Source organism: Seriola lalandi, unplaced genomic scaffold (genome assembly GCF_002814215.2).
Source record: "Seriola lalandi dorsalis isolate HSWRI2012SDOR001 ecotype SW California unplaced genomic scaffold, Sedor1 jcf7180002054470, whole genome shotgun sequence".
NCBI lineage: Eukaryota > Metazoa > Chordata > Actinopteri > Carangiformes > Carangidae > Seriola > Seriola lalandi.
This window is the reverse complement of record NW_019525023.1, coordinates 2086170-2098105: the sequence shown is the minus strand read 5'-3', so window position 1 is coordinate 2098105 and position 11936 is coordinate 2086170. Positions and strand designations below refer to the sequence as shown.

At 42.4% G+C, this 11936-nt stretch overlaps 2 protein-coding genes across 2 annotated transcripts in view; one reads left to right on the top strand and one right to left on the bottom strand.

Moving 5' to 3' along the window:
- Positions 1 to 1291: 1291 nt before the first annotated feature.
- LOC111659021 (uncharacterized) lies at positions 1292 to 4302 on the bottom strand. Its single transcript, XM_023411832.2, has 2 exons — positions 4093 to 4302; positions 1292 to 2506 (listed from the first exon to the last, which is right to left on the bottom strand). Exon 2 carries the CDS (start codon positions 2497 to 2499, stop codon positions 2002 to 2004), a length of 498 nt encoding a protein of 165 aa, XP_023267600.1. The 5' UTR covers positions 2500 to 2506; positions 4093 to 4302; the 3' UTR covers positions 1292 to 2001.
- Positions 4303 to 5267: 965 nt separating this feature from the next.
- LOC111659018 (cadherin-related 23) overlaps positions 5268 to 11936 on the top strand; it is a 36737-nt gene continuing 30068 nt past the window's right edge. Inside the window, exons 1-10 of the mRNA XM_087175491.1 lie at positions 5268 to 5297; positions 5496 to 5556; positions 6133 to 6281; positions 6619 to 6754; positions 7347 to 7735; positions 8071 to 8172; positions 8500 to 8649; positions 9534 to 9662; positions 10061 to 10189; positions 10980 to 11207. Of these exons, the coding sequence (XP_087031617.1) occupies positions 5268 to 5297; positions 5496 to 5556; positions 6133 to 6281; positions 6619 to 6754; positions 7347 to 7735; positions 8071 to 8172; positions 8500 to 8649; positions 9534 to 9662; positions 10061 to 10189; positions 10980 to 11207 (1503 nt within the window). The remainder of the gene's footprint in view (positions 5298 to 5495; positions 5557 to 6132; positions 6282 to 6618; positions 6755 to 7346; positions 7736 to 8070; positions 8173 to 8499; positions 8650 to 9533; positions 9663 to 10060; positions 10190 to 10979; positions 11208 to 11936) is intronic.

The following is an 11936-nucleotide window of genomic DNA, read 5'->3' as shown; positions in this document are numbered from 1 at the left end:
GTGGGCTACGGTGTTGTACAGTTATGGGGACTATGTGCACGTTCAGTACCTTTGTCCATCCATCCATCTCTGTGTGAATTTGTATATGAGGTGAGCTCCTCTTGCATGAAATTTTCTTTTAGTATTGTAGCTGTATTGTATGTATGTGAATAGGTATTTTTCACTAATATTCTGTGAATTCATTTGGAAGTGTGCTTGTGTTTTGTATTTTCAGGTGGTAATCAGGACGGTAAATTCAGCGTGGGCTTCAGAGACGGAGTCGTTCGGACAGTGGTCGGCCTGGACAGAGAGACCCAGGCAGCATATTCTCTGGTCGTAGAAGCTATTGGTGTGTGACAAATTCATATCTTGTCAAAATGATAGAAAACCTTTATCATCTTGTATCATCCTCCTTTTTTTTTGCATAGCCTTTGTTTGTATTTGTTATAATAGAGCCTGTTTTCTTTTCACACTTTTCTTTCCTTCTTACTTGTTTTGTTTGTCATCTTCAAAGCTGCTCCTCTCTACTTGTGTGTGACAATGATGAAAAAAAAAAAAAAAAAAACTATGCCTGCACATCTGCACTGATTTCAGACTATTGCTCAACTGCCTTTGTTCCTGTTTGAAAAAAAAGAACAAAAACTCTGAGGTTTTCCTGTTTTGGAAACCAGTGAGTCAGGGTGGCTTATCTGCTAAGGGGGCCAGAGAAACAAGAGAGGGGAGAGGAGATAGAGATAATGTAAAACTGTACAAGAGAGCAGAATTACACATATTGTCCTAATTCACAAGCAGCAGAAAATTAAGTTTTGATGAGCCAACAATGTACGAGTTGTACGTCTTTACAGGAAGCTATTTTTGGTTTCTCTTCTTTTTCTCAGAGAAGATTAATGGATCGTTTAATGTCACATATTAATACAGAGCCCGTTCCATTTTCATATTTGTTGTAATGATATGATTCAGATTCTTTACTTTTTTATTCTTTGGTTTTAGCCTTTGATACTGCCATGAAATTAATATTTCAGTTTCCTGGCATCTATCCTAGCATTAGCATCAACCTGAATGATTGCAGCTGATGTGTGTGACTGTGTCTGTTTCTGCACATAGACAACGGACCAGCAGGCAGCAGGAGGACAGGTACAGCCACTGTGTTTGTCGAGGTGCAGGATGTTAACGACAACAGACCCATCTTCCTCCAAAACAGCTATGAGACCAGCATACTGGAGAGCGTGCCCCGGGGAACCAGCATCCTCCAGGTAGAAAAACACACACTTCAGCATTGTGTATATCTGGAAACATAACATACTTTCACCAGTTGAACTTAAATGTAAATTTAATTCTTAACGTAACAATTACAAAACACAGAATCTATTACAGAGTGGTCTCGTTTTTGGCTCAGGTTGCATTTGTCTTGTCAGTATCGATGACACATGATGTTTTGAGACCTCCATGAAATCACAGTATAAAATAATTCATAGTTTTTGTCTTAATTCACATGAATTACCTGATGGACGGGGTTTAAAGCATCAGAATAATTAGCAGTTTGATGTAAAGGAACAGGAGCTTTTCCTCGGACCTTGAATGATTGGTGAAAACTAAAAGCTGTTTTTGTGATGTAGCTTTAAGTGAACTGCTGTCATTTGAGACTTAAGTTTGCCCCACTCTGCTGTTGTTCTTTGGATGTAATCAAATCAGACCAAATGTAATCCAGGGCAGAAAGAGAGATTTGATGATGCATCCAATCCTTATCTTGAGTGTTGTAATTGAATTTAGTTGTTGTGGGATTAAATCATATTTACCTCCAGTGTATACGGTGCAGAACTGTGATGACATCTGGAAGACCGTCTATGGCCAAGATCTTATTTTGTAGCAAACCTCATCCACCTAGCAATCAAAGTATCTTAAAACAAATGCGAAAACTTCTGTTCATGTACTCTCTTCACCCACACCTGATATTAGTGAAGTTCGCAGCACCAACCATAAAATATACAGTGTATCACATTTTTGGGAGAAGTGAGTCTCAAGTCAGATTTCAGTGACATAGTCAAATAGACATGGCATAGTGAGGTGGGGCTCCACACTGGCCTCCGACTGTGGTGTCTGTCCAGCCGGCGACTGGGGCGCGTGTGTGCTCTCGCGCTCGTGCGGTCTGCGATGTGGCGGTCGTCTGAAGGACAGGTTGTATGAACGCCGATATGAGCCCAGTCTCTTCCACACCTTGAGCTGGGGTTCACTGGACCGGCTTCGTCCACGGGTCAAGCTCTCCCCTGGGCTGCAGCTAGCCTCAGAGTCCCCATCCTGTTCGGAGCGGCGACACACCGCCAGGAAGGCCGCTAACCCTGCCAGCAGCAGCGATAAGCCCAGCACCACCATGATGGTGAATTCGGGGTCGTGGATGTCTGAAGAATAGGATGGAGGCTGTGGGATGGTGGGAGAGATGGCGGTGGTTGTCAGGCCAGACAGAGTGACGTTTTCTGTGCCGGAGGTGAAGGTGAAGTTGGAGCCTGGCTCAGTGGTGTTCATGTTGGCCCTGGATGGAGAAAACAACATTATATTGGAGGATTATGTCAGGGATGCTTCAGAGAGGACGTGTGTATTTGTTTGTTTCCTAGTATGTGGCAATGTTTGAGAGAGAGAGTGTGTGTGTGGTCACCCTCTATCAAAGTCTATCAGCGTATATCAGGTGCAGCTCTCTTTATATGCCATGTTTTGCCTCACTAGTCAAGCCTAACCAAGCTGAGTAGGTTTATTTGGTTGCTTATTTTCACTTTATTGGGATCATACACTCAAGGGCATACAATAAACACACACACGCACAAATGTACACAGAAACGCTTACATGCACATGCAGATGTGGTGAGTGTTTGGCATTTTCGGCAATTATGTAGCTATTACATCAAGGACTACAAAACAGTCAATGCTTGACAGGCTTTCTTCAATGTAAAACAAATTGGGTTTATTAAAATGCCCCTTGTAAAATGCAAGGCACCCACCTCTTCTACCCCAGTCTCCAATTATCCCCCCCCCCTCATTCTGTGTGCCCCCATCTTCAGCATAGTAACATTTGTAAATGTCATTGTCCCTAATTCAGCGGAGACAAAGCATGGCTTATCGGTTTAAGGGAAACACAGTGGGACGTGAAATTATTTTTAAGACCAAATGCCAGCAAAGCTGTGAAAAGGCCAGTGGAGCAGGATGGCTCGTTAGAGAGTCAGTTCATTAGTCAGCGCCTCCAAGCACATACGCTACAACACACACACACACACACACACACACACACACACACACACACACACACACACACACACACACACACACCCACACAGCTATTCAAACACAAAAGTTTCTTTCTCACCCACACATACTGTAGGCTATACTGCACATATTGGTGATTAGGCACGCTGCTCTTAAGCTTGGCAGCTTAGCTGTAAGGTACTCTCTCTCTCTCTATCACCCCACATTGTTGCTCCTCCAGATCTGACTGCTCAGCAAGTTTTGAAACAATGAACTCATTTCTTAACTTCTTCACAAGCACACTTTGCCTAACCTATTCACATTTGTAAAGTTTGACCAATTGTGTGCTTGCTACTTCTCTAGCAATTTCTTTGTAGCACACTAGCAAATGCTTATTAGATTTCTTTTTGCCTTTTATTGCCTCTCAGTGGTCTCTGATGTATGGTATTTTTCTCTGTATTATCTACACAGTGGAAGAAAAAATGGGAAAATTGGGAATACACCAACGGTTCATAGATGTCAGATGCGCACCCTCTTTTCACTAATAGTCATATGCACGTTCCAAAATAAGTCCCAATCATACTAAACCAAATGCATATGAAAGCCTCAACATACTCCCTTAGACAATGTGCAGCTACTCAAGCACATGTCAAGCTGCTCACATGTCCTAATGTGGACTTCAGGTTTCATTCCAACATGAGACTTCACAGCAGACATTAAATGCGGATTTAAGAGACAGTCATGAGATGTTAACAGTCTTGCAACCTAAAGATTTGAAAGAATTTGATCATATTCACCTCTAAAATGCTAAGCAATTAACATTTTTCTTTACATTGAGCCTTTCATAATTTGAAATAAAACCCTTCAAAAATAGATACTCACACCCACACTTTACAGACTCTTTAAAACAGCACCTTGTTTAGTCCCAGTAACTGAGGTCAGACCTGTTTCTTGGCTCCACTCACTTGTTTTTCCCCCCTTAAACTGCTACTTTCCCAGAGACAGAGGGGGAAATGCTGGGAAGGAAGAGGGGAACAAAGAGGAAAAGGGGGTAAAATGTGGGTAACAACATCGTGGTTGAAATATCCCTCTATTGTTTTAATCCCAGGGAGCCAAAGACAATAGTGTGTTTTCTGAGCCATGCAGAGGCTTAGTGAATAATCTCTCAGTGCTTACACTCCCCATGCTTACACTTACAACATCTGGATCTGCAATGTAGTCTTACACTTTATACACCCCCTTTTATGGCCTAAGTGGTGCAGTCCACTGTGTAATACCCTATTCATCACTCACCAATGTGAACCCCCAGCCTCTTTTTTCTCCGGTCTCCCCCTCCCCTCTCCTCCTCTTTCTCCTCTCCTCTCCACATCTCTTTATAAAGCTAATGAGACTGAAGTTGGGCCCCTCTTCACAGGCGGAGCTAGAGAGAGCAAAGGAGGACACACAGGGCAAGAGAGAGAGAGAGAGAGAGAGCGAGAGAGAGAGAGAGAGATAGAGTGTGTGTGTGTATTTCTGTTTGTGTGTACCTGAGTGCACGTACATGTACTTAAGTGTTTTTTGTGTCTGTCTCTGTATGCAATTGGATATTCACTTTGTAGGCACCCTCCACAGGTTTTGACACATCCACAGAGTGTGACATGAAGTCAGCCTCATCCAGTGCCAGCAGCTCTGTGCCTCTCTGGATTCAGAAGTCAGTCTTATGATATGGCCCATTCACCAGCAGCCCAGCATGCTCCACTATTTATCTGTGTACGCAGTGGAGCCGTGCTGTCTGCGCTGGGTTTGGGTTTTTGGCTGCTTCTGGCTATTTCCCCCGTGATAGAGCGAGAGAGTTTCTCACTGCCAAGCCATGATGGGGTTGTTGTGGCAACAAGACACTGGGCACCAGTGGATGTGTGGTGAATGAGGAAGTATACTGATTTGTCCATCTGTTTATAGAAAACCACCAAATGAATAAAAATGTGTAAGAATGTACTATGATGTAACTGTTTAGGATAAACGCAGAACATCCAGCTGAACAGACTCACTGGTAACCAAATCTCATAATGATAGTCATTATGGCTCTTGCGTATTTTGCCATCATCATTGTCAGACTGCCTAAAAAGACAAAAGTTGTAATTTTGTAATAGTACCAGCTGTGAAGAGAGGTTAATATCATTGCTGTTTCCCTGTACGTAGCTGGATGGTTTGTGTTTACATGTCATTGTGGATTTGGTTGTGTTTTTTGTCCCCGTGAAGTTATTTGATCTAAGTGCAGAGTTTCTGCTTGTGTGTGTTTTATACAGGTTCAAGCTACAGATGCAGACCAGGGGGAGAATGGCCGAGTTCTGTACAGGATCCTCACCGGTAAGAGCTACTGCCCTTTGATTTTGGCCTTTGCACGTGGTCTCCTTGCTCAAAAAACGACTGCACTTAAAGAACTCCAAAGATGGACTATACTGAATCATTAAATTTACTGCAGTAACATCGCTAATGCATTTGTTCAAAACGGGTTCAAACAAGCTTCCATAATGTTAGTAATTCGAGCTTTTGTGGCAAGATTATGCTGATGCGCAGGTATGAAAATTCCCCTTGTATTCAGTGTAATTTCTCTTGTCGAGAGGCAGTCAGTGTGTATAAGTCAAATCTTGCTACAATGAAAATACCAGTAATGACAGCTTCTTTAAACAAGTTAATTTGCATTCAAAGGAACTGCAATTATCTCAACCAACTGGCAGATGCCTCCAGCTAAATGATCTAAACCAAGAGACTAGATTAAATGCTAAAATGTGCATTTTTGTAGAAGTCTCTTAAAATGTCTCACTTTCCCTCTCTCTCTCTCTCTCTCTCTCTCTCTCTCTCTCTCTCTCACTCTCTCTGTCTGTGTGTGTGTGTGTGTGCGCGTGTGCGTGTGTGTGTGTGTCTGTAAATGGACGCATGCAGGGAACAGCAACAATCTGTTCAGCATAGACAGACAGACCGGGCTGGTGACAAGAGGCCTCAGGGCTCTGGACAGAGAGACCAGCAGCTCCCATGTGTTGGAAGTGGAGGCCTACAACAGTGACGAGGGCAGCATGAGGAGCTCCGTGAGGGTGAGGAAAAAACAGGGCAGCTGGAGAGGATAGTCACAACAAGTGGAGACGCTACACTGCACAAGATTTTCACTTCATGTTTTTTAAGCCTTATGTTGAAGTAGTTTTTTTTTTAATTTTTTTAAATTATAATTCAAAAGATAAAAGACGTAAATTTAAAAGCAAAATGGCAACTTTTTTTGTGACGTATTCAGTCTAATAATGTGGACCTCAGAGGATCCAGCCCCTACGTGGACGATGTTTATGTCTGTGTTCTGATTTCATGATGAGTTGATTAAAAATTACCAAGTTAATATGTATAGTTGATGTTACAGCTACAAATATTGGTCCCCTGCAGGTGATCATATATGTGGATGATGCCAACGACGAGGTGCCAGTGTTTACCCAGCAACAATACAACCGCCTGGGCCTTAGGGAGACAGCTGGCATTGGCACCTCTGTGATCGTGGTGCGCGCCACAGACCCTGACACTGGTGAGTGTCTCTCCAGATCAATCAAACGATGAGAGAGGAGGAAGTGGAGTTTGATGTTGTTGTTGTCGACTTTTATCTTTACATTATAAACAGAGAGAGACATTTTTAACTGCAGTTTTAAAAATCTCACTTCTGCTCTGCTGACACGGATCAGTTGTTTGCAGGTCACCAGCCCAGACACTAGTGGGTGCCACTGCAAAGGGGCTTATCACAGCTGATGACAAAACCAGTCATCACACATTTAAATCTCTACTTCTGCTCCTGGGTTTAAACTTCCTCTATTCACTTCCCATGGTGTAAAGTATATATTAGACACCTTATGACGCATCTCATACTGTGACGAACATTTCCCAAAGCACTAGAACCAGCCAGAGACTGATATAAACACCACACAGCCAACAACAACAACAGAGGGTTGACAACAGTGTTAAATAAAACACAGAAGGGAGGAAACTGTTTGGATACTGTAACTATGGCTTCAGTGTAACAGTGTTACATGATTTTCAAAAAAATTTTTTCCACTAAATATTTTAAACTCTTACAAAAGTTGAAAGCACAAGTTTTGTTAACCAGCCCTTTTCTTCCTGTTCAGGCGATGGTGGAGCTGTCGCTTACGCCCTCGTGTCCGGTTCAGATCGCAAGTTTGAGGTGGACGTAAGCACTGGCCTGGTAACCACTGTGGACTACCTGGACTATGAGACCAAGACCACCTATCTAATGAACGTCTCAGCCACTGACCAGGCTCCACCTTTCCACCAAGGTTTCTGCACGGTGTATGTCACGTTACTCAATGAGCTGGATGAGGCCGTGGCCTTCTTCTCCGCCGGTTATGAGGCTTCACTACATGAGAACATCGCCACGGGGACAGAGGTGGTCCAAGTGCAGGCCCAGTCGGCCGACAACTTGAACCAGCTGACTTACCGCTTCGACCCTGACACGTCACCTGCAGCTCTGGCGCTCTTTAAGATAGACAGCGTCACGGTGAGTGAGGGGGCAGTTTTGTACACGCCAAAGACTACACCCACCCTCTGTCATCCGTTCATCCACTAACCCCAGTGTTATCGATAATACCTCTTCCTCCGATTTACGCTAGTGCTCTTGTTTTGCTGCAGGACAGTAAGATGATCAAAGAACTTGTTTTGCTTTGAAGCTATTTGATGCCTTTGATAGATGAGAAATGAGGATTTTTTTCTATGACACTGGTTAGTCTTGCTCTATGTTCGTCCTTGCTCCCTTTCTGTCACATTGGGAAAATTTCTATCTGGTATGGAATCTTTATGGAGGCAGGATGCATGCTGATGTGTTTGATGTTTCAGGGCCGTATCACAGTGACAGGCCTGCTGGACAGAGAGAAGGGGGATATGTACACCTTGACTGTTGTAGCTGATGATGGAGGACCTAAAAAGGACTCCACTGTGGTATGTCGCTTCTTCGTGAATTTTATTTAAGCCTTACCGCTCTTCTCGTGCAGTTTTGATTGCATTACAGTATATGTTCTGTTCTGTTATAGAAAACTTAATGGCATACCTTTTATTCATTGCATCTCTCATTGGGACTGCAGAAGGTAAGACTTTATGTCCTTTTTTATAAGGCTCAGAATAAAATGTGTTCATCTGCAGTATATGAAGTGCTTATCTTTTATTTCTAGATTTGGTCAGCTTAGTTTGATTAATCTCAAAGGTAAGTATCAGTTCATGATGATCTGTGGTAGAGCCTACTGTACGTTTGATCTTACCTCTCAACAGGTTTCAATCACCATTCTGGATGAGAACGACAACAGTCCCGAGTTTGACATCACATCTGATACTTCAGTGGACATCCCAGAAAACACACCCATGGGGAAAAAAGTGGCCGTTGTGCTTGGAAGGGACAAAGATGCTGGATTGAATGGACTGGTGAGAATAAAGGATAAAAATGGGAAAAATAGTGGACTCGCATGGACATGACATGACTGAAATTTAAAGGTCTTGCAGTATGTGTGGCATGAATTATCACCACAACACGTTTACAGACTTCGGAGTATTTACTGCAGTTACATGAGACAACAAGGACACGGGCCTTCACAGCACATTTTACCCCGTGTTGATTTGACATCAACCTTTCTACACTGCTTTACAGCACTAAACCAAATCACTTTATGGCACCTTATGTTCCTCCAGTGAAAATGATGCATCATTTCAGTTTTTGTCCATGAGATAAAGTGAAAGCAAGTAAGGTCACCAGGCATCTGAACAGTTAATGTGACAGATTTTAGAAGTTATGTTTCACATTTTGGTCTGTGTACCTTTTCATATGAGTTTTATACATTTTCACTACAGCACTATGAGTCAACCAAAGCTTTCCTCAGTTTCACAACAGCTGACTGTGATATTGACATCTCAGGATAGTGGTCCCCATACGTCGCCAGCATCACATTTTTCTCACCGCTATTTTTTAACTTAGGTTCTTACACCTTGCTCGTGCTATTTTTTCTTCTCTCCGCTAAACCATCCCCCTCCTGTTTCTCAGTTTTTTTTTATTAATTTTCTATCTTAATCATAAATTCATTTGCTCTTGGCTCTGATGCTCCGCTGGGGTCTCACTTGTGCTTGTGCTGTAATTTATTCAAAATTCAGAATCTGTGTAGCTAAATACAACTTTTAAACTACTCTTACATTCCAGGTAAACTTATGATCTGAAGTTTCTGACTGAACCTAAGCCGATGCTGTAATGTGATACTTTCATTCTTTCAGTCTCTCTCTCTCTCCCCCTTTCTCTTTGTCTCATTACTCTCTCTCAGGTCAATTTCACTTTGGTGGCAGGCAACATGGAGGATGTGTTCAAGATCAAGACAGTGAACCACACCCATGGGGAGGTTTATGTCAATGCTCCTCTGGACAGAGAGTCAGTAGACCGCTACTTACTGAAGGTCAGGCAGCAATTCACATGTAGTTATGGCATCTTTCACCACATATCTGTATGGAAGGATATCTCACAAACACGAACAACCACAACCCAACCCTTTCTAACCTCAGCACTAAGATGAACTGATACACAACAGATTTGTTTCATTCATAAAACTTCTTTTGATACCATAATGTCATGAGTATCAAATAATCTGTGACCATTTTTTTAGTTTTTGAACTGATATAATGTCATCAAAATATTATTCACACACTGCAACTTCCCTCAACACAAGATAAAACACAAAAGTACCAGACTGAATGTTGGGTCTCGCTTTGTCCCCTGTGTCATTACATACCGTGTGTACATATATGGTCAGACGTACACACAAGCATGCACCAATGCGTGTGTATGTTGTTCCAGGTGCGTGCCAGTGACAATGGCTCACCTCCCAGACACACAGACCACTCCCTCACCATCAACATCCTGGACGTCAACGACAACGCACCTGTTATTGAAAGCCAGAGGGGCTACAATGTCAGCATAAGCGAGGTAGGGGCGCGCTCGCACATCACAAAGAGCAGTGGTTCCCAACCCGTGGGCCACGAAGGCATTGCGTTTGCAAAACAGAACAACTTTGGTGAACAGATGTAATATATGAAAACTTAAATAATGTTTTAAAAACATTAGAGGAGATCAGGCGTGCTGAATGTTGCCCCAGTTTAAAACACTTCTGAAAACATACTTGAATAAAGCAGCTTTTAATTTCTTGATTTTAATGCTTTTATCTTTGGTTTCTACTTTTGTTTGTTTGTTTGGTTTTTTTTTTTTTGTCTTTTTTATTGATTTCATTGTTTTTCAAAATATGTATTTGTAATTCTCCCTGTTATACTTGCCTTGATAAACAACACTTTGCCACTTCTCTCTGTTTCTTTTATTGCTTTGTTTTGCTTTTATGTATGTACAACACTTTATTTTGAAAAGTGCCGTATAAATGAAGTTATTATTATTATTATTATTATTATTATTATTATTATTATTATTATTATTATTATTATTAAAAATGTTTAATGTGGGCCGCCAACAGTTTTTTAGATTCATCGGGGTCATGAGTTGGAACAGGTTGGGAACCACTGACATAGAGCATTGCATCCAGTTGTCATTCAGCTTTGATTTTACATGTTCCTGTAGTTTAGTATGTATCGATTTCTTGACCTGAAGCCGAACAATGTCATAAGAACTGCTACAAGTGGTGATTTTCAGTTCCCATGATAATATTTTACTATTCGGTCACAGGTTTGTATTTGCTTTAATGGGGCTTCTTTTATCATGTGAATCGCAGAATGTTGGAGGAGGTACGTCAGTCCTCCGAGTGATGGCTACTGACCAAGACATCGGCCCCAACGCCATGCTGTTTTACTACATAACCGCCGGAAACCAGGACCTGACCTTCCGCATGGACCGTGTGACAGGAGAGATGGTGACGCGGCCGGCCCCTCCTGACCGAGAGCGCCAGCAAGAGTACCGACTCACTGTCACCGTGGAAGATGACGGGACGCCACCTCTGTCGGTAAGACGCAAAGACCTGCAACAGCAATAAGCAGTACATTGCAAAATCTTATTTAATCGGATCTGGTTATGGTGACGAGAACTTGGCAAAGGGGCTGACAGGCTTCAAAAAGGTTGGTTGCTTGATCTTCTGTATGAGCGGATCAGCTGTAAAAGCACAGGAAACACCTTCATTTGTAAACAGGAAATCCACAAGTCAATTTACAAAAAGAGGAAGGTGTTAGTTGTGTTAGTTTGTGCTTTTCCTGTTTCCACAATGTCTGCAGCATTTGAACACTCTTTTAAATGTATTTATGGGCTCAGACAGAAAAGCTTCAGTACTGTATGTGTCACATACGCACGGTCATGTGACCGTCGGTTGTTGTACTTCATGTGGCCTGTACTTTTTATTTTTAACTTTGCATGTCTTGGTCACACAATGAGAACATGGGTGGCACAAACTCATAATAATTCTGCTCTCGCTAATACAAGATAGAAATAGTTAATGTAAGACTGCAGAAAAAGCAGTGGAGAGAGGACATGGACCAGAACCAGGCATCCCCTCCTCCCATCTAACCCTCTGTCTCTTCTCATAAAACAAGATACTAAGATTGGTTTATCATTTTCTCTCCTCAATGCCAGTCTCCCTCTGGTGTGCACCATCTTATAGCCACGCAAGTGGAACAACCTTGTTCCATCTGTAATGGCTCCCTAGGCAGCAAGTGCAGCACGTCCTTGTATGGTGATAGTT

What these genes read in the sequence shown, in the direction of transcription:
- LOC111659021 (XM_023411832.2), bottom strand. Translation starts at nt 2,499, where the DNA reads ATGAACACCACTGAGCCAGGCTCCAACTTCACCTTCACCTCCGGCACA.